At 37.4% G+C, this 21,083-nt stretch overlaps 1 protein-coding gene across 4 annotated transcripts in view; it reads left to right on the forward strand.

Annotated features, from left to right (window-relative positions):
* Nucleotides 1–21,083, forward strand: part of Ptprm (protein tyrosine phosphatase receptor type M) — an 845,793-nt gene that overhangs the window by 326,400 nt on the left and 498,310 nt on the right. For all 4 annotated transcript variants that reach the window (XM_042699184.1, XM_042699185.1, XM_042699186.1 and 1 more), the window contains exon 4: nt 20,652–20,730. In XM_042699184.1, the coding sequence (XP_042555118.1) occupies nt 20,652–20,730 (79 nt within the window). The remainder of the gene's footprint in view (nt 1–20,651; nt 20,731–21,083) is intronic.

Raw genomic sequence — 21,083 nt, forward strand, 5'->3', positions numbered from 1 at the left:
ATTCTGAAGTGAGATGAGAAGTGTCAGTAATGCATAGGGAATACTTTTTCCTTTTGGCCACAACATCTTTAACAAATCCCTGGTGTTGAAAAATACTCTGTTGATTTTCTGTTAAGAAGAAGAAGTGGTGTTTTGTTTATCTTGTGCGTATGCGCCTACGCACATGCCTGCATACGTGTGCGTGCGTGCGTGCGTGCGTGCGTGCGTGCGTGCGTGCGTGCGTGTGTGTGTGTGTGTGTGTGTGTGTTTTCTAGGGCATAAATTTAGAGCTTGGGTGTGGTCTCTGAGCTTATTTCTTCAAGGCTAGCATTCTACCATTTGAACCACAGCACTACCTGGCTTTTTGCTGGTTTATCAGAGATAAAGTCTCAATGACTTTCCTGTCTCAGCTCCCTTTGAACCATGATTGTCATATTGCAGTTTCCCCAGTAACTAGGCTTATGGGCATGAGCCACCGGTGCTCAGTTGTTTTGTTGTTGCTGTTTTTAAATAAGTTTTTTTATTGTCAAAATACTGTACAGAGGGATTACAGTTACATGAGCAAGGTAATGAGTACATTTCTTATCAAGCATTGTTGCCTCCTCCTTTGTTTTTCCCCTACCATCCCTTCCCTCCCACCTCCACCTCCTCAACTACACTCTACCCCCCCCACACCTGCTCGCCTAAATTGTAAAGTTCGTTTTTCAACATAATGTCTTGTACATCTCATTATTGCAGTGGATCAACCTGTATCACTAATTTAAACAATTTTTTCCCCTTCCCCTCCCCAAATTATACCAACATCAAATACAGTGAAAACAGAGGTTATACCATGGGGAGGGACATACAAAATAACAAAGAAATCATCTTATAAATATGTTAGAAACAATCGCAAGGATTTAAGGATTCAGGTGGACCTGTTGCAACAATGAGAAGTACAAAATGTCATGTCAAAACCAGCTTTACAATGTCGGTGTGGTGGGGGGGGGTATGATTGGGCGGGAGGGAGGGGGGAGGCTGGGAAGGGAGGTTAAGGGTAAACAAAGGAGGAGGCTGCAATGCTTGTAAGAAATGTATGCATTATCCTGCCCATGTAATTGTAACCCCTCTGTGCAGTATGTTCTCAAATAAAATAAAATAAAATTAAAAAAAAAAAGAAAAAAAAAAGAAAAAAAGTGGGACTATAAAAAAAAAAGAAACAATTGCAAGAAAGAAAAAAAATATTTGAATCCTTATCTTGGGGTTCATTTTGCCTAACATCAATTTATCTGACCGTTTCTGCTTGTCTCAGACATATACTAGTTATTGCAAATAAGGGAAACCAAGAAGGAGGCTACAATGCTTGATAAGAAATGTACTCATTATCTTGTCCATGTAATTGAAACCCCTCTGTACAGTATTTTCACAGTAAAAAAAAATAAAAATAAAAATAAGGGAAACCATGGGACCTATGTTTCTTTGGGCCTGGCTTACTTCACTTAATATAATTTTTCCCAAGTTCCATTTCCTAACAAATGGGGCAATGTCATTCTTTCTGATGGAGGCATAGAATTCCACTATATATATATAATCACATTTTCTTGATCCATTCATCTACTGAGGGAGCATCTGGGTTGGTTCCATATCTTAGCTATGGTAAATAATACAGTTGTGTTGGTGGCTTTAGTATGGTCTTGTTTGTGATCATTCGGGTAAATGCCCAAAAGTGGGTTTGCTGGGTCATAAGGGAGCTCTATGTGGATTCTTTTGAGGAACCGCCATACTACTTTCCAAAGTGGTAGAAGTTTTTGTTTTGTTTTGTTTTTTTTAATTGTGAAAATACCATACAGAGGGGTTACAATTACATGGGCAAGGTAATGAGTACATTTCTTTTTTTTTCTGTCTCTCTTTTCTTTTTTTTCTCTCTCTCTCTCTTTTTTAATTGTGAGAATACTGTACAGAGGAGTTACAGTTACATGGGCAAGATAATGAATACATTTCTTATCAAGCATTGTTGCCTCCTCATTGTTTCCCCTTCCCATCCCTTCCCATACTCCTCCCCTCCCCAGAATGCATACATTTCTTATCAAGCATTGTTGCCTCCTCCTTTTTTTCTCCTTCCCATCCCTTTCCATCCTCCCTGCCCTCCAAAGTTGAAAAGTTTGTTTTTTGACATAACATATTTTGTACAGATCATGGGACTGGTTTTGAGCTATTTGTTTTTGCTCTACTACTTGAGCCATAGCCCCACTTCCTATTTTTTTGTGGTTAGAAATAAAAGTCTCATGAACTTTCCTGCTCCAACTGGCTTCAAACCATGATCCTCCTATCTCAGCCTCCTTAGTAGCTAGGATTGTAGGCATGAGCTCCCATGTGCCCAGTTTAGTCTTTCTAACTTTGCTTTTGGTTCATTCAGGAGTCAACCCTTACATGTGTCTACTGTCATTTCTCAGATTTAATTATGTTGTTCAGCTGACTCAGGCATGGGAGAACTAGATCTTTCCAGGAATGCTTATCTTTGGTGTTTATTAGTTAAGATCATTCAAACCCAAACCCTTTGTCCCTGCATTATAATGGGGATGGATATAAGTAGGCAGTAAATTTTTTGGTTATGTAATGGATGCCTGAGCCCAGCACAATTTCCTACTTAATGAATGACCAATGTTTACAAGTGGAAATGAAGAGTAAAGAGAGCTCTATTAGAATACAAGCTAATTGTTTTTTTTTTTTAGAAGATTCTTAGGCAGTAAGCTTTAAGATTGTTAAAAATTTAGATAAATCTAAATTTAGTAGTCTGCTAAAGAAATAATGAACAGTGATTACAAGTAAACAAATGCAAAGATATTCATAATAGTTTATTAAAAAAGCAAAATAAAAATAAAAATTAAAAAACATCAAAAATGCAAAATAAGTAATTTGACAAAAACAGAGGATTTTAATTTATGCCATCTCAATACAAAAATTTCCTTTAGAATGTGGCCAAAAGGGAACCCTACTGCATTGTCATTGGGAGTGTAAACTTGTTCAACCACTTTGGAAAGCAATATGGAGTTTCCTCAAAAGACTCCACATAGAGCTACCCTAACATTTTTCTAATTTGAGGAGGGGAAGGGAAATTTTTAAAAAATGCTTAAATAAGGATACAGGTTGACCCATTGTAACAATGAGATATACTACAAGACACTATGTTGAAAGCAAACTTTACAACTTGAGTGGGGGACAGTTGGGGAGGGATGGTAGGGGAAAAACAAAGGAGGAGGTAACAATGCTTTTTAGGAAATGTACTCATTACCTTACTCATGTAACTATAATCCCTTTGTGCAGTATTTTTACAATTAAAAAAAAAAAACAAAACATGTTAATCTCGGCGCCCATGGCTCACGCCTGTAATCCTAGCTACTCAAGAGGCTGAGATCTGAGGATTTTGCTGTTCAAAGCCAGCCTGGGCAGGAAAAGTACGTGAGACTATCTCCAATAAGCCACTAGAAAACCGGAAGTGGCACTGTGCTTCAAGCTGTAGAGCCCTTGCCTTAAGCTGAAGAGCTCAGGGACAGCGCCCAAGCCAGAGTTCAAGCCCCACGACCAACAAAAAAAAAGAAAAAAAGAAAGAAAAAAATTCCCTTTGTAACTATTAGTAATATTATGGAAGATTAATTAGTGATATAATTAAGTTTATTTTCATAAATGGATATGAAAGGTGTAAAGCATCTTAAATTCCATTCTTAAATATGTGTATATATAATTTAAGAATATATGTTAATACATATTAAAATATGTAATACATACAGTAATGTATCTATTAATATTTAATATATCTAAAAGACCAAATATACCTAAGATAAATATAATAAAAAGTGATATCTCTCTAGTTAGTGGAATAAAAAGTTTTCTGAGTAGTTTTTTTCTGTCATTTTTACAGTGTACATTTTCCCAGCATACAGGCACAATTTGTTTTTTGTTTTTTTGTTTGGTTTTTTTTTTTTCAGGTAAGGAGTAGGTTTATTCAGTAGACCTGCTGGGAATGAGAGAGAGCTGGGAAAGAGAGGGGAAAGAGAGAGGGAAGAGAGAGGAAAGAGCTAGAGCAGAGAGAAAGCAGAGAGAGCTAGAAAGGAGCAGCAAGAGAGAGCCAAGAGAGCTAGAAAAGAGCAGCGAGAGAGCACAGGCACAATTTGTATTGCTGAAACAAAAGAATTTTTTTCCCTGCTGGTAGGAAAATACCTTTTTTTTCCTTCCTTCCTTCCTTCCTTCCTTCCTTCCTTCCTTCCTTCCTTCCTTCCTTCCTTCCTTCCTTCCTCCTTTCCTCCCTCCCTCCCTCCCTCCCTCCCTCCCTCCCTGTTTTGAACTTAGGGCTTTCTAAATAAGTGCTTTACTATTTATTCCTCAGCCATTTTGGCTTTAGTTATTTTTGAATAGTCTCACATTTTTGTCTAGGCCAAACTAGATCATGATTCTTCAATTTAAGCCTCACTTTATAGTAGTATGATAGGCACATACTTTCACTCTCAGCTTTTTTGTTGAGATGGAAGTCTCTATACCATGTCTCATAGGCTGGCTTTGAACTGTTATCTTCCCAGTCTCTACCACCTAAGTAGCTATGATTACAGGTACCATCCAACACAAGGAACCTGAGAAAATCCTCCTTTAACGTAAACATTTTTGTAAGCTATCAATAGAATAATTTAAAAGTATTGCCTGCATGGCAAAGTTTTCTTCATAGGACTAAACCACTGTACATGCAGGAGTTTTTGCCTTGCAAGGCTCCAGGAGGGTTTTTTTCCATGCTTTCTAACTTAATCAGATGGAAGTCTTCTCAGGTTAGGAAATGCCTCAGATGCTCACTCTGACTCCTGGAATAGATCCTAGACTAACCCTCAGCTGAGGCTCATACAATATACTCCTAGATAATAGACTTAAGTATGTCCCGCTTGTCTTTTCTCAGGTTTCCTTCTCTTTGGCTTGAGTTATGTCCATTTGAACCTTTGGAGTGTCTGCTTTGGATACCTTTTGATGCAGTGGTTCAGACTGACTTTGATTACAACCGAGATCTTGAATTTCTGGTTCACTTTTACATTCCTACTTCTGTCAGTCCAGTACATTCAGGGAATGGTTTCATTATTGAAAGTAAGATGGTTCCACATGTAGGTGGTTATCAATGAATTCTCACTTTTCTTCTGGGTTTTTGTTAGTCATGTGGCTTGAACTCAGGGCCCGGCACTGTCCCTGAGCTCTTTTGCTCAAGGGTAGCATTCTACCTCTTGCGCCACAGTGCCCATAAGAATTTTGAATTCTGTGCCTGATCCTAACTGCAGAGCTCTCCTCTTTGCCAATGTAATGTCTCATAGTACTGAGTTGATGCATGATTTACCAAATTTAATTAGACCTTTACTCTCATACCTTTCTATTTTGTGAAGTTTATTGCTTCACTGGTTCTTAGGTTGCTGGGTTATAGTAACAGAATACCATATACAAGCTTTCTTAAAAAATAGATATGTACTTTACACATTTATGGACTGTGGGGAATCCATGGCCAAAACTTGGTGAAGCCCTTCTTATTTGTTTGTAAATAGCTGTCTTCTTACTTTGTTCTTCTATGAGTGGGAAATTGGAGGCAGAGAACAAGCTATCTCTTGCCTCTCCTTAGAAGCCATTAATTCTTTCACCTCATCCAATCCCCTGCCACAGTTCCTACCCATGTGGTAGCATCACAATGAGAATTAGGCTTTCAATATTAATTTGGAGAGTAATAAACACACTCAGTTCATAGCGCTGACTGATTCATGACAAATCATTTCATACTTTGAGTTTAAAAGTAAATTTGTAAAAACTCTTTTTTTTGTTTTTTTTTTGGGGGGGGGGTTCAGTCGTGGGGCCTGCTCAGCTCTTCAGCTCAAGGCTAGCACTCTACCACTTGAGCCACAGCGCCACTTCTGGCTTTTTTCTTTTTGCTTATGTGGTGCTGAGGAATTGAACCCAGGGCCTCAAGCATGCAAGGCAAGCGCTCTACCACTGAGCCAACTTCCCAGCCCCTGTAAAAACTCTTATATACAATGTTTTCATGTTTTTATGAAACTGCTAAGGTACAGTTATAAAATAGTATTTGGAACAACTGTAAATCCTCTTCTTAACTTAATTCATGAACACTCTACCAAGCACTTTGTTTTTGGGTTTTGGTACTGGGGGCTTACCTGAGGCACACCTCAGCCCGAAGATGAAATGGATAGTGAGCATAGTACTTATTCATATTTTCTAATTTTTTTGCTGGAGTGAAATATACACCCTGAAGTCATAAATGGTACATTATAAATGATACAAGAGAGATATCAATAGGAAATAGGCCAAATGCTTAGTTGTAGGCGTTAAAATCCCATATAAGATCTGAGTTATGGTTCTCCTTGGGATGAAAAACACAGCTGTATTAATTGAAATAAGATGTCAACTGGACAGCTTGTTATCAGATAAGAGCCAGAATAACCAGCTGTTGGATACAGCCAATGACAGACTTTCAGTGGGCTATAGATTAAATACAGGCTTTTAAGCCACTACACCCTTACAAAGGAGGTAACTATTTTCACCTGATACACTGACCCAACTAAATTCATTCATTCGTCATTCATTCATATTTATCTTTAAGTCATTGTACAAAGGGATTTCGATCCAACACATCAGTTTGTAAGTTCAGTGTATCGTTTTTAAATTATCTTTGATTACATAAATGTTTTCAATTCAACAAATCAGTTTATAAGTACAATTTCTCTTGATCAATGTCACCTTTTCCCATTTTCTCCCATCTACTTTGTGTGAGTGCTGCTGGTATTGAGGTTTGAACTCAGAGCTTGGTTACTTTCCTTTAGTTTTTTCACTCAAGACAAGAGCTCTAGTAAATGAGCCACAGCTCTGCTTCTGGCTTTTTGGTGGTTAATTGGAGATTAGGATCTCATGGATTTTCGTGCCTAGGCAGGCTTTGAATAGAGATCCTTAGATCTCAATCTCCTGAGTAGCTTAGCTAGGATAAAAGATGTGTTATAGTGGCACCCAGCTTCCATCTATTTTAGATTCAATTTTCCATAAATACTTTGGTATAAAGAGTTGTTATAGTTGGCTGAGGGTGTGAATATGATTTGTTGACTATCAATATTTCTAATTTCAAAATTATTTTAAAATCCTGGTGTTTCATGTGTGTGTGTGTGTGTGTGTGTGTTATTATTGGGGAATGGGGGGAAGACTATGGTACATTAAAGTATACAAACGTTGTGTTCTTAGGATATAGATCAACTGTCTCTGAACCTAAAAGCTGAAGAAAATGTAACAGTATATAGATATTTAAATGAGGCATATTCTTTTTTAAATACGTATTTTTTATTGTAAAGATACTGTACAGAGGGGTTACAGTTACAAGAGAAAGGTGATGAGTACATTTTCTATTGAACCTTTTTACCCCCTCCTTTGTTTTTCCCCTTACCATCCCTTCCCTCCCCACCTCTCCAACTATTCCCTCCCCTCCCTGAAGTTACAGTGGGTCAACCTGTATCCTTATTTCAGCATTTTGTTATTTATCTTCCCCTCTCCAAATTAGAAAAATGTAAATAGGGCACCTGAATCAACTGTAGTGAAAACAGGAGTTATACTGTGGGGGGAAGAACATACAAAAGAAACCAAAAAAATCACATAGTACATTCTAAGTACATTAAAAACAACAGCAACAAAGATAAAACCTTTTGTGTCCCTATCTTGGTGTTCACTTTTTTTTAGCATCATCTTTTATGGTCATATGTACATGGCTTTTGACCTTTTCTGCTTGTTGTAGACATATTCTAGTTATTGCAGATAAGGGAAACCATGAGACCTATTTTTTTTTGGTCCTGGCTTACTTCACTTAATATGATTTTTTCCAAGTCTTTCCATTTCCTAACAAATGGGGCAATGTCATTCTTCCTGATGGAGGCATAGAATTCCAGTGTGTGTGTGTGTGTGTGTGTGTGTGTGTGTGTGTGTGTGTGTGTGTGTGTGTGTGTGTGTGTGTGTGTGTGTGTGTGTGTGTGTGTGTGTGTGTGTGTGTGTGTGTGTGTGTGTGTATCAAATTTTCGTGATCCATTCATCTACTGAGGGGTATCTGGGTTAGTTCCATATCTTAACTATGGTGAAAATCCTGTGATAAACATAGTTGTGCTGGTAGCTTTAGTGTGGTCTTGTTTATGATTGTTTGGGTAAATGCCCAAAAAGTGGGATTGCTGTTTAGACTCCCACCAACAATGCAGTAGGGTTCCTTTTTGGCCACATCCCCTCCAGTGTCTGTTGTTATGAGAGTTCTTGATTATAGCTATTCTAGCTGAGGTGAGGTGGAATCTCAATGTTGTGTTGTTTTGCATTTGTTTTATGGCTAGAGAAGTTGAGCATTTCTTCATGTGTCTATTGGCCATCCTTTCCTCTTCAGAGAAGTTTCTCTTTAAGTATTTAGCCCACTTATTTCTTGGGCAGTTGTTTCTTTGAGGATTTATTTTTGGGGGATTTAATTTTTTGAGTTCTAAGTATCTTTTAGATATGAGGGCCTTGTCCATTGTTTGGCTAGTGAAGATCTTCTCCCAATCCGTGGGCTTTCTATTGATTGGCTAGCAATGTCCTTTGCCATGCAGAAGTTCTGCAGTTTCATGCAATCCCATTTGTCCAACCTTTCTTTGATTTGTTGTATTTCTAGGTCTTTATTAAGAATGAGGCAATATTCTTGAATGACTCTAAACTTCATCTTCTCTACACAACTTTTATTGATTATACCAGCTGCAGAATGTATCATACAGATTTCAAAAATTAATATACATATACTTGAAATATTAGAATGTTAAAAGATAGCCATATAGTACTTTATTTCTATAGAATAGTCTCTACACTAGTGTATAGTTGTACAGGTAGTTACTGCACTAGTATATAGTTGTACAGGTAGTTACTGCTTATTTGATTTATAGCACTGAGGATTTTACCCAGACCCATGTATGCTAAGTGTGTTCTCTCTCACAGATCTGCATCCCAGCTCGTAATAAAATCTTACTTTTATAGTATAGAAGCTTGACTTCAGGGCCTCATGCTCTTATATAGCTACTTGTTCAGGGCTGGTATTCTACCAGTTGAGCCATACCTTTAGTCCAGCTGTTTTTCTGGTTAATTGGGGATTTAATATTACAGCCTTCTCTACTTAAGCTGGCTTTAAAGCACAGTCCTCTAGAGCTCAGCTTTTTGAGTATTTAGAAATATAGGTATGAGCTATTGGTATCTAGCAAGTAAGAACTTTTGGCATGAGTTTACATGGATAAATAAAATATTTTGGAGGCATTTTACATAATATTGTAATGGACAACATTAAATACTGTAGATGAGCACATGTATTGACAGGACAAAATTGGATTTGAGTATCATCTCTGCTTGTTTATGATCCTTGATAAATGATATAAATTTTATGAGCCTTACTTTCCTAATTGTTGTCTATGTATAATGACCTTTCAGTATGGGTGGATCAAAGGAAAATGCATTTGGAATATTGTAGCATCTCAATAAATTATAGCAGTCTGTTGAGATACCATTAACATTTGTGGGAGATTGTCAAAAAGGAAATAGCTAATCGCTGAGCACTGCCTCCCTGAGAAGATCTTTCATAAATGCTTTAAATGGTATGTCCTAGGTGTTAGATAAGAAGGTACCCAAGACCAAGCAAGTCCTTTTATGAAAGTGGATGAAGCAAAATAATCTACTTTCTTTTTATCAGAAAGCATCTATACCTTTGTCCACAAAGAGCAACTGGTGAGGTTTCATCCCTAGAATTCACTTGCACAGATTGTGTGGCTACAGGCTGAGGAAGGAGAGTTCTAAGTACACAGTCAGGAACCTCTACATGGGACTCTGAGATTTCCTTTTATCCTGTACCCTCTGTTAAGAGCATCCATTTCTCATGGGAGGCAAAATGTAAACTTTGCAACTGATGCATTGCAGAAATTTTTCAATCAAATCAGATATAACTGTTTCTTGTGTCTTTGTTAAACTTTGTAGTTCTTGTGCAGGTTTTGTTTATCATAGTCTTTTTCCTCCTGGGATCTTTTTAAAGCATTTACAGAGTTTTGAATCTTTTTTTTTTTTTTCATCACAATGAAACCATCTTGCACAGCCTTCTCTACCATTTATGGCAAAGAAACATTCTTCAGGTACAGATCACAATGGTAACCTGCATGGAATACAGCTAATTGCAGGTTAATCAGGGCTCTTTAACACATAAATTGTCCAATATTTGGTGACTACCACAGAGTTGATTCTTCAATTAATGTTTGTCCTATTGTTGCTCCTCTTACCTTCCCTATTGGATTCAGAAGCAGTAAGGAAGGGAGTTATAGCCTGTCCTGTAGTACTTACTTCTTTCGGTTTAGGCATAGACTTCTTGCCATTTGAAGAGGAATCTTTTCCTTTTACATTCACCTTCATGCTTTATTGTACTGATAACAAGAAGTAGTTGTCCACTTTGATTCCTCTTCCACTTCTCTTCTCTCCTGCCCCCATGTTTCAGTTGCTTCTGAAGCCAATGGATCACTGATTGAGTTTTTTTTGTGTGTTCTTGCTAATCATGTATGCAGCCCCTTCAAAAATCTCACGTAGTCCAGCTTTCTCACTGTAAACAATGGTTCTGAGTTTACTTAAGAGTCCAGAAAGGCAGAGTACTTGCAGATTGCTTTGTAAAGAGAAAAATGCATAGGTAGCCTGGGAATCTCCTTGCCCAAGCACAGCAATAAAGGGAACCTGAGGAGGGTGGGCAGTGACTAACAAATGTACAGATAGAGTCATCAAATGAGGAACTATTGGCTCACTGGAGCCTCCTTCTTAAAACAAATTTCTCAGATATGTCAAAATGCCCTGGGAGAAGATTAGAAGTAGATTCCAGCTGGGCCCTGCTCTAAATTCTTTGTGCAGGGAGAACACAAAAGAGCTTGTACTTGAGGGTAGGGAGAGGCTAAACCAAGATTTGCCCTTTACCAGGCTGACAGCTTTGCTGGTAAATGAGGAGTTGAGGGAATCGGAATGGCTTGATCTTCCCCAGCTTCTTCAGGTTTAGTTTCAATCTTTGTTCCATGCACAGCTGGCTAGGTTTCTTTGCTGTATTTGCTTTCGGCTCTCTTATTTTATCAAGAAGCTGTGTATGGCCCCAGTGAATGACAGCCTGCATACATTTGCTGCCTAGAGACAGTGTTTTAAAATGTAGTAGGTAACTGTTTTCTGATTTGAAATTCCAGGGAGTAGTAGGAGATATTCACTGGCCAAATGGGAAGACACATTGATAATTCTTGACCTACAGGTCTTCTTAGGGCCTGTGTATATTTTTGAGTCTCTAGGAGAATCATACGGTAGGTGTGGGTGCCCAGCTAAAATATGGCACGAATTTAGGCTTTTTCAAAGCATGTCTTTAGTCCATTGTTCCTGGAATAAACTTGGGAAATACTGGTATGCACCACTGAGAAATAGCACTTACCTTGATTCCATAAATTCCGTGCCTGTGGCCTTTATTGAATTGCTTCCTGCCTTTCAGATGACCTGGGGAATTTGATATGACAATGATGTATAACTCTCTTTCTCTAACAAGAAAATGAGTCTAAAACAGCTGCTCCTGTACTATGCATTTTGAGCTTAAAAAAGATAAACAATCTGTTTTAAGAAACCGGTGGAGACATTTGAGGTTGTCATTCTGCTGTTGACTTACAGCTGCATCCAGGAGGTTGAACAGTTTGTATTATGGTCTTTTTTATGCTCAAGGACCACATTTTGCTTTTTTCATTTTTTTTAACTTGCCACATCTCTAAATTTCATTTTCAGGTTGTACTTATTATTTGATGTTCAAGGATAAGCACCTTTTCTGTTGTTTACATTCTTACACCTCTAGGTGGGCTGCTGTTGCTTTAGAACTACCCCTAACAATGTTTACTTTTGTTTTCAAATATTAGAGGTACACATTCCATTTTATGTAGTAAGGGATCTCATCATATTTCAGTACATGTATATGGTAATCTTTGATTGTATTTACCACTTTATTGCTCTTTAGCCCCTCTTCCCTACCTTCCACCTACAAGTTTAATCTTGCTCTTTATAGTTCTTTCCCCTGTGTAAGAAAACACATCTTTGTTTTGTTTTTGTTTTTTTATATTTTATTATGAAAATACTGTACAGAGGGGTTACAATTACATGGGCAAGATAATGAGTATATTTCTTATCAAGCATTGTAGCCTCCTCCTTTGTTTCCCCTTCCCATCCCTTCCCAGCCTCCCCCCTCTCCCTCACTCAATCCCCACCCCCCACAAAGTTGTAAAGTTCGTTTTCGACATGACAGCTTGTACTTCTCATTGTTGCAACGGGTCCACCTGTATCCTTATTTAAATGACTTGTTTTATCCCCTTCCCCTCCACAAATTATACCGACATCAAATACAGTGAAAGCAGGGGTTATACTGTGGGGGAGGGACATACAAAGCAACAAAGAAATAATCTTATAAATGTGTTAAAAACAAATGCTTCTTTCACTTAATATGATGATCTTCAATCTATCCATCTTTCAGCAAATGACATAGTTTCATTCTTTTTAATGGCTAAGTCACAGTCCCTTGTATATAAACAACATTTTCTTAGTTCTTCTGTGGATAGTCATGGAAGCTGATTCCAGAACTTGGCAGTTATAAATAGAGGTGTTACAAGCACGGCAATATGGAGTTCTATATGTCAAGGTAAGTTTCTAAGTTTAGTTTTTGTAGGTGTATACCCAGAGGTGATATAGATGGATTATAAGAGAGTTGGTATTTTAAGTTCGTTTTAAATACTGGGATTTGAATGTGGAAACTCAAACTTGACCTCTCTTCTAGGCAAGTTTTTGCCGTTTTTTTATTATTTATTTATTTATTTATTTTCATTTTTTTCTGAAATCTTTATTTATTGATTTATATACATTTTTATTGAAAAAATACTTTACAGGAGGTATAGTTACATGAGTAAGGTAATGAGTACATTTCCTATTGAACATTGTGACCTCCTCTTTTGGTTTTCCCCTGCCATCCCTTTCCACCAACCCCCACCCCCACCCGCCCACTGCTGCCGAAGTTACAAAGTTCGTTTTCAACATAATGTCTTGTACATCTCATTGTTACAATGGGTCAACCCATATCCTTAACTTAGCATTTTGTTATTTCCCTTCCCCATCCTAATTAGATGCAGGGCACCGGTATGAAATACAGCGAATACAGGGGTTATGCAGTGGGAGAACATACTAAAGGAACAAAAAATCACACAGTACATTATAAATAAATTAAAAACAATAGCAAGAAAGAAAAACCCCACTTGTGTCCCTATCTTGGAGTTCATTTCGCTTAGCATCATCTTTTATGGTCATATGTACATAGCTTTTGAACTCTTCTGCTTGTCCTAGACATATACTAGTTATTGCAGATAAGGGAAACCATGGGACCTATGTTTCTTTGAGTCTGGCTTACTTCAATTATATAATTTTTTCCAAGTCTTTCCATTTTCTAACAAATGGGATGGTGGTATCATTCTTTCTGATGGAGACTTAGAATTTCATCCACATACATCACCCTGCACCAGAATCAACTCCAAATGGAGCAAAGACCTCAAAGTAAAAGTAGACATCCTGAAAACATCACAAGAAGGAAGAGGAGAAAGTCTAGTGCTCCTTGACACAGGCCAGAATTCTCTTAAGAAAGACCCAGGAACACAACAAATCAAAGAAAGGTTGGACAAGTGGGATTGTATGAAACGGCAGAGCTTCTGCATGGCAAAAGACATAGTTAGCAAAATTAATCCCGTGAATTGGGAGAAGATCTTCACTAGCCATACAATGGACAAGGTTCTCATTCTAAAATTTACTTAGAATTCAAAAAATTAAATCCTCCAACAAGGAATCCTCAAAGAAACAACCTCCCGATTAATAAGAGGGCTAAAGACTTCTCTGAAGAGGAAATAAGAAATGCTCAACCTCTCTAGCCATAAAAGAAATGCAAATCAAAACAACATTGATATTGCACCTCACCCCAGTTAGAATGGCTATAATCAAGAACTTTAATAACAACAGATACTGGAGGGGATGTGGCCAAAAGAGAACCCTACTTCATTGTTGTTGGGAATGTAAACTTGTTCAACCACTTTGGAAAGCATTACGGAGGTTCCTCAAACGACTCTACATAGAGCTCCCCTATGACCCAGTTATCACACTTTAAGGCATTTACCCAAATTATCACAAACAAGGCCATACTAAAGCTACCAGCACAACTATGTTTATTGCAGCATTATTCACTATAGCTAAGACATAGAACTAACCCAGATGACCCTCAGTAGATGAATGGATCAAGAAAATGTGATATATATATATATATATATATATATATATATATATATATATATATGTATAATGAAATTCTAAGTCTCCATTTGCTGGTTTTTTAAAAGACTGGATCTTGCAAATTTTTTGCCTGGACTAGCCTTGAACTTTAGTCCTTCTGCTTTCAGCTTCCCAAATAGCTAGGATTGCAAGTATCAGCCACTAGCATCAGCCTATTTTTAATACTTCCATATTGATTCCCACTAGTAGTGAATAAGAGTTTCATTTTGCTTTCATTCTTTCTACCATTCTTTGCTGCTTTCTTGATGATAGCCATTCTGACTGGGTTGAGGTAGACTCTTGATATTGTTTTGATTTGTTTCTCTGATGGGTAAAGATGTTGACTGTTTTTCCCCCATTTATTTAAATCTTCTCTTTATTTTTACTAATTTGGCTATCAGTCGATCAATTTTGTTTATTCTTTAAAATAATGTAACTTTGAGATTGACTTGAGCTTTCTCTCTTTAGATCTTGAGGTGTATCTTTAAGTTACTTATTTGATATGTCTTAGATTTTTTTAAAAAATAGGCACTTAACAGCTTCCCACTTTGATATATTTTATTGTATGCCATAGGTTTTATATGATGCATTTTTATTCTCACTTACTTCTAGGGATATCTTTTTTTTAATGTGAAAATACTGTACAGAGGAGTTACAATTACATGGGCAAGATAATGAGTACATTTCTTTTTTTTGGCTCATCTTTGAATTTTTTTATTGTGAAAATACTGTACAAAGGAGTTACAATTATATGGGCAAGATAATGAGTACATTTCTTATCAAGCATTGTAGCCTCCTCCTTTGTTTCCCCTTCTCATTCCTTCCCATCCTCCCCCCAGCCCCCCAATGAGTACATTTCTTAGCAAGCATTGTAGCCTCCTCCTTTGTTTCCTCTTCCCATCCCTTCCCATCCTCCCCCCGCCCCCCCCCAATCCTCTCTGCCCCCCCCACGAAAATTGTAAAGTTTGTTTTCTACATAATGACTTGTACATCTCATTGTTGCAATGGTCCACCTGTATCCTTCTAGGGATATCTTTTCCTCCCCCCACAGCTTTTCAGTGTGGCACACTGATTAATCAGAAGTATATCATTTAGTCTCTATGAGTTTCTATGTTTTCTGTGCTTTCTGTAGTTTATCTTGCTGTTATCTTAATTTTGTTATATTAGTTAAGACTTGATTCATTTCCTAAAATATGATCTACTTGGAAAAAGTATCCTGTGCTGCTAGGTTGCTTGAACAGTATCTCAGTGGTAAAGAAATAGCCTAGTATTAGTGAAGCCTTAGTATAGGACCTCAGCATTCAGATAGATAGATAGGTAGATAGGTAGATAGATCGTGATGGTCACGACAGAGCACTGATAAAAATGCTATTGTTTTCTTGTCAGTTTGATGTCTTCAGCTCAAGGCTAGCGCACTACCACTTGAGCCATAGCACCAATTCCGGCTTTTTTTTCTTTTTGCTTATGTGGTGCTGAGGAATCGAACCCAGGGCTTCATGCATGCAAGGCAAGCGCTCTAACACTGAGCCACCTTTCCATAAGTACAATTCTTGTTGAACTTGTTACCTCCCTCTGACCCTCTCCAATCCACCCCTAAGTTGTACAGATCATTTCTAACATATTGTCTGTGAGTATCGCTGTTGTATTGGTTTCCCCTTTGTCTTTAGCAGATGTGCAGAATAGCTCAAAAGCTATGTACAGATTACTATATAAAATGATGCTAAGTGAAATGAACTCCAAGACATGGACAAAAGAGGTTTTTCTTTGTTGTTGTTGTTTTTAATATACTATGTGATTTTTTTCTTTTGAGTTTTTCCCCCTATGGTTTATCCCCTGTTGTCACTGTATCTGATTTTGGTACCCTGGGTATTCTATATATGTTTATCTGAATTAGGGAAGGGAAGGGGAACAACAAAAGGGTGATACAAAGGACAAAGGGGGAACCAATGCAACAGTGATACTCACAAGACAATATGTTGGAAATGTCCTGATTTCTTAATGGGAATTTTTTTTTGCTTTAACTTTTTAATATGCCAATCTTTTTACTGTGTTTCTATTTTTTATTTAACTCATTTGACAAAAGCAACAGAAAATTTATGAAAATGGGTAAGGACTACCCTTGATTTTTATTTAAATCAAAACCAGAGAGGATCTTGTAGGTAATCTGCAGAAGAGACACCTACCTTTTAATCCTCTGTGTTCTAGAAAAATTACAAATGACTTCTGCTAACATATTTTCCTTGGCAAGCATGTGCAATGGTAAGAAAATCCCTTCCTTGTGCTCCTGTATACAAGGGAAGTGATAGCATGGAAAGCTAATTTCGCTCTTCACTGAAGCAGAGAGGATCAGGACGCTGCAGTGTTCAACTTCTTCCCTTCCCCCTTTGGCAGGAACCTGAAAAGAGCTTCCTGTCAGCCAGCTTTGAGGAGGATGATTTAGGAGCAAATGATAGCCCAGTCAGTGGCTTAGCCAATTGTTTCCTATCACACATAGAGTGGCTTTGCCCAAAATCTCCAAAGGCTAAGAGGGTACAGCATTTGTCTCCTGAGATGTTATTAGATGAAGGATGGAATAAATTTTGATTCTCTCTATCCTGTATTCCTTTACATATAAGGGTGCATATCCATTTATATAAAATGCCATATTATATGCATATAATGCATGTGTAGCTTCCTTTGTATTTCAAGTTATGTCAGATAATTTATAATTCCTAAAATAACATAAATGCTTTGTAAATAGTTGTTATACTATTTACTAGTTGTTAATAGTTGTTTTACTATTTGGGAATAATGACAACCACAAAAATGTTTATACATGTTCAGTGCAGACTTGGTTATTTTTCAAATATCTGCCATCCACGGTGGATTAAATTCTTGGAAACAAAATGGGAAATGTGGTACAGGTTCCCATGTGTCTCTCTATAGTCACTATGATTTTGTCAATTCATCAATTCATGACCTTCTTTTATGTGTATTTCCATGTTAAAATGCCTTATATAATTTATGCAGTCAGTTGATAAACATTAAACCATGCCCAACAAGACTATACCTTATGCCTGAATAAAGCTTATATGACCCATGTGTTTTCTTGGTAGGGCATAAACATAGCCTCTTGCACTTAAGAGTGAACACTGCACAGTAATTAAGCAATGCCATCGGGACCATTTCAACCTGCAGAATCCCTAATGAAAAGCACAGAACATGAGGAGGTGTAGGACTAAGTAGGCCACAATAGGGGTACATTTTTACCACATGGAAGCTGAAACAAGGAGACAGATATTGCCTTCCTTACCTCAGCTAAGAGCAAGTGCATCAAATAATTCAGATGTTTTGTTTCTCTGTGCATGTCCAAAAATGACCATAAGAAAACTTGGTAAGACATAAGGTTACACAGGGAGTAGGAAAATTCACTAATATAAAAGTCCATGCTTAATGAAGACCATCCATATTCTTTGTTAAGCTAAGGTGCTGTAAAATTACATACTGTGATGTGGCAAAATTATTGGAATAAGAGCAATTCTGTGTGTCTGTCTTATATAGCCAGAACTATTTACAAATAAAAACGTAATGTTGGTTAGTCTAAAAGAAGGTATTTTTCCCCAAAATGTGTTTATTTTGTTAAGAAGCAAATGAAAACATTTAGCCCAAATCTAGCAAATTGCAGGGAATATGATATAAAAGGAAATCTGAGGGCCAGATTTTAATACTAAAGTGTTACAAATCCTCAGTTATTTTTTCGTCTTTCTTATGGAAGACTTGAATTTTAAGCGAATTGATTTTGTGTTGTTTTACATAGTATTTTACATTCTATAAAATAGTTTCTATAATTTTATTTTGGCATGTTGAATAAATATTTTGCATTATTTTTTAAATGGTAATCATACTACAAACCTTATGGGCATTTAAAATACCTTATGTGGTATATCATTCTAATGATAAATCACTGGTCAGGCCAGAGGCAGAGTTGTCTCCCTGTCATTACTGGAATAATATGAGCCTCATGTGTGGATTGCCAGGCATATTGTGTCTGGCTTTTACAAAATATTGCTTTTGACATGTACTTTCTTGTTAACCAAAACAATGACAATGTTTTGGAGAGCCAAGCAGGAAAGTCTAAAACCAGAGACTAGATGGTAAATATTTCTGGCTGTTAGGCCAGACAGTCTGTGGCAACTAGTGACCTTCGATGCTGTCTGAAAGCAAATGAAGCCAAAGCATAAATAAATGAACATGGGGGGGGTGGCCTAGGAAGGTGGCTCAGTGGTAGAGCGCTTGCCTTGCATGCCTGAGTCCCTGGGTTCGATTCCTCAGCACCACATAAAGCAAAAAGAAAAAAAGCCAGAAGTGACACTGTGGCTCAAGTGGTAGAGCACTAGCCTTGAGCTTAAAAGCTAAGGGACAGCACCCAGGCCCAGAATTCAGGCCCCACAATCGTCAAAAATTAAAAAAAAAGAAACCCAAGCCTTAATTCTAATATAGAAGATTTTCAATATATCCTGTTTTATTTGATAAAAGCAAGAATGACATGTTGGCAAGTCAGTGTCCCGTACCTTTCTGTTTTCTTTTTCTAGTGGTACCACTGATGTTCTTGTATTATTGTTTTCTCTGACCTCAATTTTTCTGGACCTAGATGCCAGGATTTTCAGACTTCCTTGTGACTCCCTCTTGGTCCTGCATAGAACTATTATACTTCATGAGGGTAATACTCACACTTTCAATAGACAAATCCCTTACTTGATAAAAGAGATATAGGCTGTTTGTTTTTTGAAGCTTTCCTGCTATGCCTAGAAAGGAATGGAAAACTCAGTAGCTGATAAGTTTTTGACAATGAAACCTACAATGGGGCAATGGGGTCCCGAAATCTGGTCTTAAAAGATCTATTTAAGATGGGCCTTGTTGTTGTTGTTTGTTGTTGTTGTTTTTAGAGGTACTGGGAATTGAAAGGATAGACTCACAGTTGCTAAGCAGGTGTGCTATTACTTGAGCCATGCCTCCAGTCCCTTTTCCTCTTGTCAATTTTCAAGGAAGTATTTCTCTTTATGCTTAAGCCAGCCTAGGTTGTGATTCTTCTACTTGTGCTTTCCCATGTTTCTGGGAATAACAGTGTGTAACCCTATGCCCAGCCACCAAATGAGATAGAACCTGGTTAATTTTTTATAGTCAAGCTGGCACTGAACCATAATCCCCTCTTAATTATGTTTCCCAAACATAGCTAGGATTATGGGCTTGAGCCATGAAGCATACCACTTCACTCAGATCAAAAACCATGTTTATAGCCAGAGGGGCAGTGCTGCCAGGTAGTAGTGATAGTAGTAATGTCAGCTTTCTCCCCCTTAGCTGAGGTTGTTTGTATAAGAGCAACTTTCAGATCCCTGTAGACACTACTAAATTTCTGTTTCCTGTTTCCAATATTTGTAGTATATAGCCATTTAACAAGGCCCTGGGTGTCTTGAATGCATTTTTCTATCCTTACCCTTGAAATTCATCTGTGTGTGTGTGTGTGCACACGTACACACATGTGGACACGTGTGTGCATACACATGCATGTGTGCTAGTACTAGAGCTTGAACTCAGGGCTTTGTACTCTCATTTGGCTTTTCTGCTAAAGACTTGTGTTCTACCACCTGAGCCACATCTCAACTTATCTTAAATTTGTTTGCCCTTGGCTGGCTGCAAACCATAGTCCTCAGATCTCAACCTCCTGAGTAGCTAGGATTACAAATGTGAGCCACAGGTACTTTATGAAATTTAATTTTTTATGCCTTCATTGTCCTCTTATAGAATTAGTCATGAAAAATTACTATGGTCTCATCTCAGGAATATCCAAGCATCTCTTTCTTTTATGTCATCAGTGAAAACAAAAAATTATTAAACTTGAACAGGACAAAGTTTTTGCAATGGCTATTTTTCTATGGAGCCTCCTCTCACTCTCATGTGTGTTATGTTTTATTGTTAGACTATTATAACAGAGTGTTGTGTAGTCTAGAAAGAGTTTATGCCCCTTATAAATGACTCCAGTTCTCTTCCTTTCAAATATCTGCCCTTACCCTGTTTCCCTCTGGTTGTTTAGGTGAGTCCTTTATTTGGTTCTTGTGTGACCTAATATTGAGGGTCTTATTTATTTCTGTAGCCCAGAACCCGTAACATCAAGTGGTAGTGTTAGGAAATCACTCCATTAATAGTGGGTAAAAACAAAGGATGCAAGGAGTGAAATTATGTGTCTTCTGGTAGATACCTAGTAAAAGTCTGAGAAAATAAGTGAATAATGTAAATCTTTCTTAATTTTTCAGGTAATTTTTGAAGTGGTTACGTCTGGACATCAAGGCTACCTTGCAATTGATGAAGTGAAGGTGTTAGGACATCCATGTAGTAAGTGTTCTCTTCTGCTAAATATTGGTGTAATTACTGGGTGGAGGGGGAGGGCTTTTACATAATAGATTAATAGAAGGGATCAAAACTCAGAGTACATACATTTCATAACAAATCCCTGAGAATTAGTTTACCAGTCCAAAAGTCTAAAATCATATACTTCATATATAAATGTCATGATTTATGTGTATGAAAGTATCTCTCAATGTAAGAATCAGGAGTAGGGAGTACAGAATTCTTTTTCTTGAACATTGTTTCAAGCATGGTTTGTTGCCATGATCTTTGAATTTTCATTCAGTGTTTACTCTGGGAATTGGTTCATTTCATTTCTAAGTTAAATATGTTTCTGTCAC

This window comes from Dipodomys spectabilis, unplaced genomic scaffold (assembly GCF_019054845.1).
Source record: "Dipodomys spectabilis isolate Male_0828 unplaced genomic scaffold, ASM1905484v1 ptg000235l, whole genome shotgun sequence".
In the NCBI taxonomy this organism is placed as follows: Eukaryota; Metazoa; Chordata; class Mammalia; order Rodentia; family Heteromyidae; genus Dipodomys; species Dipodomys spectabilis.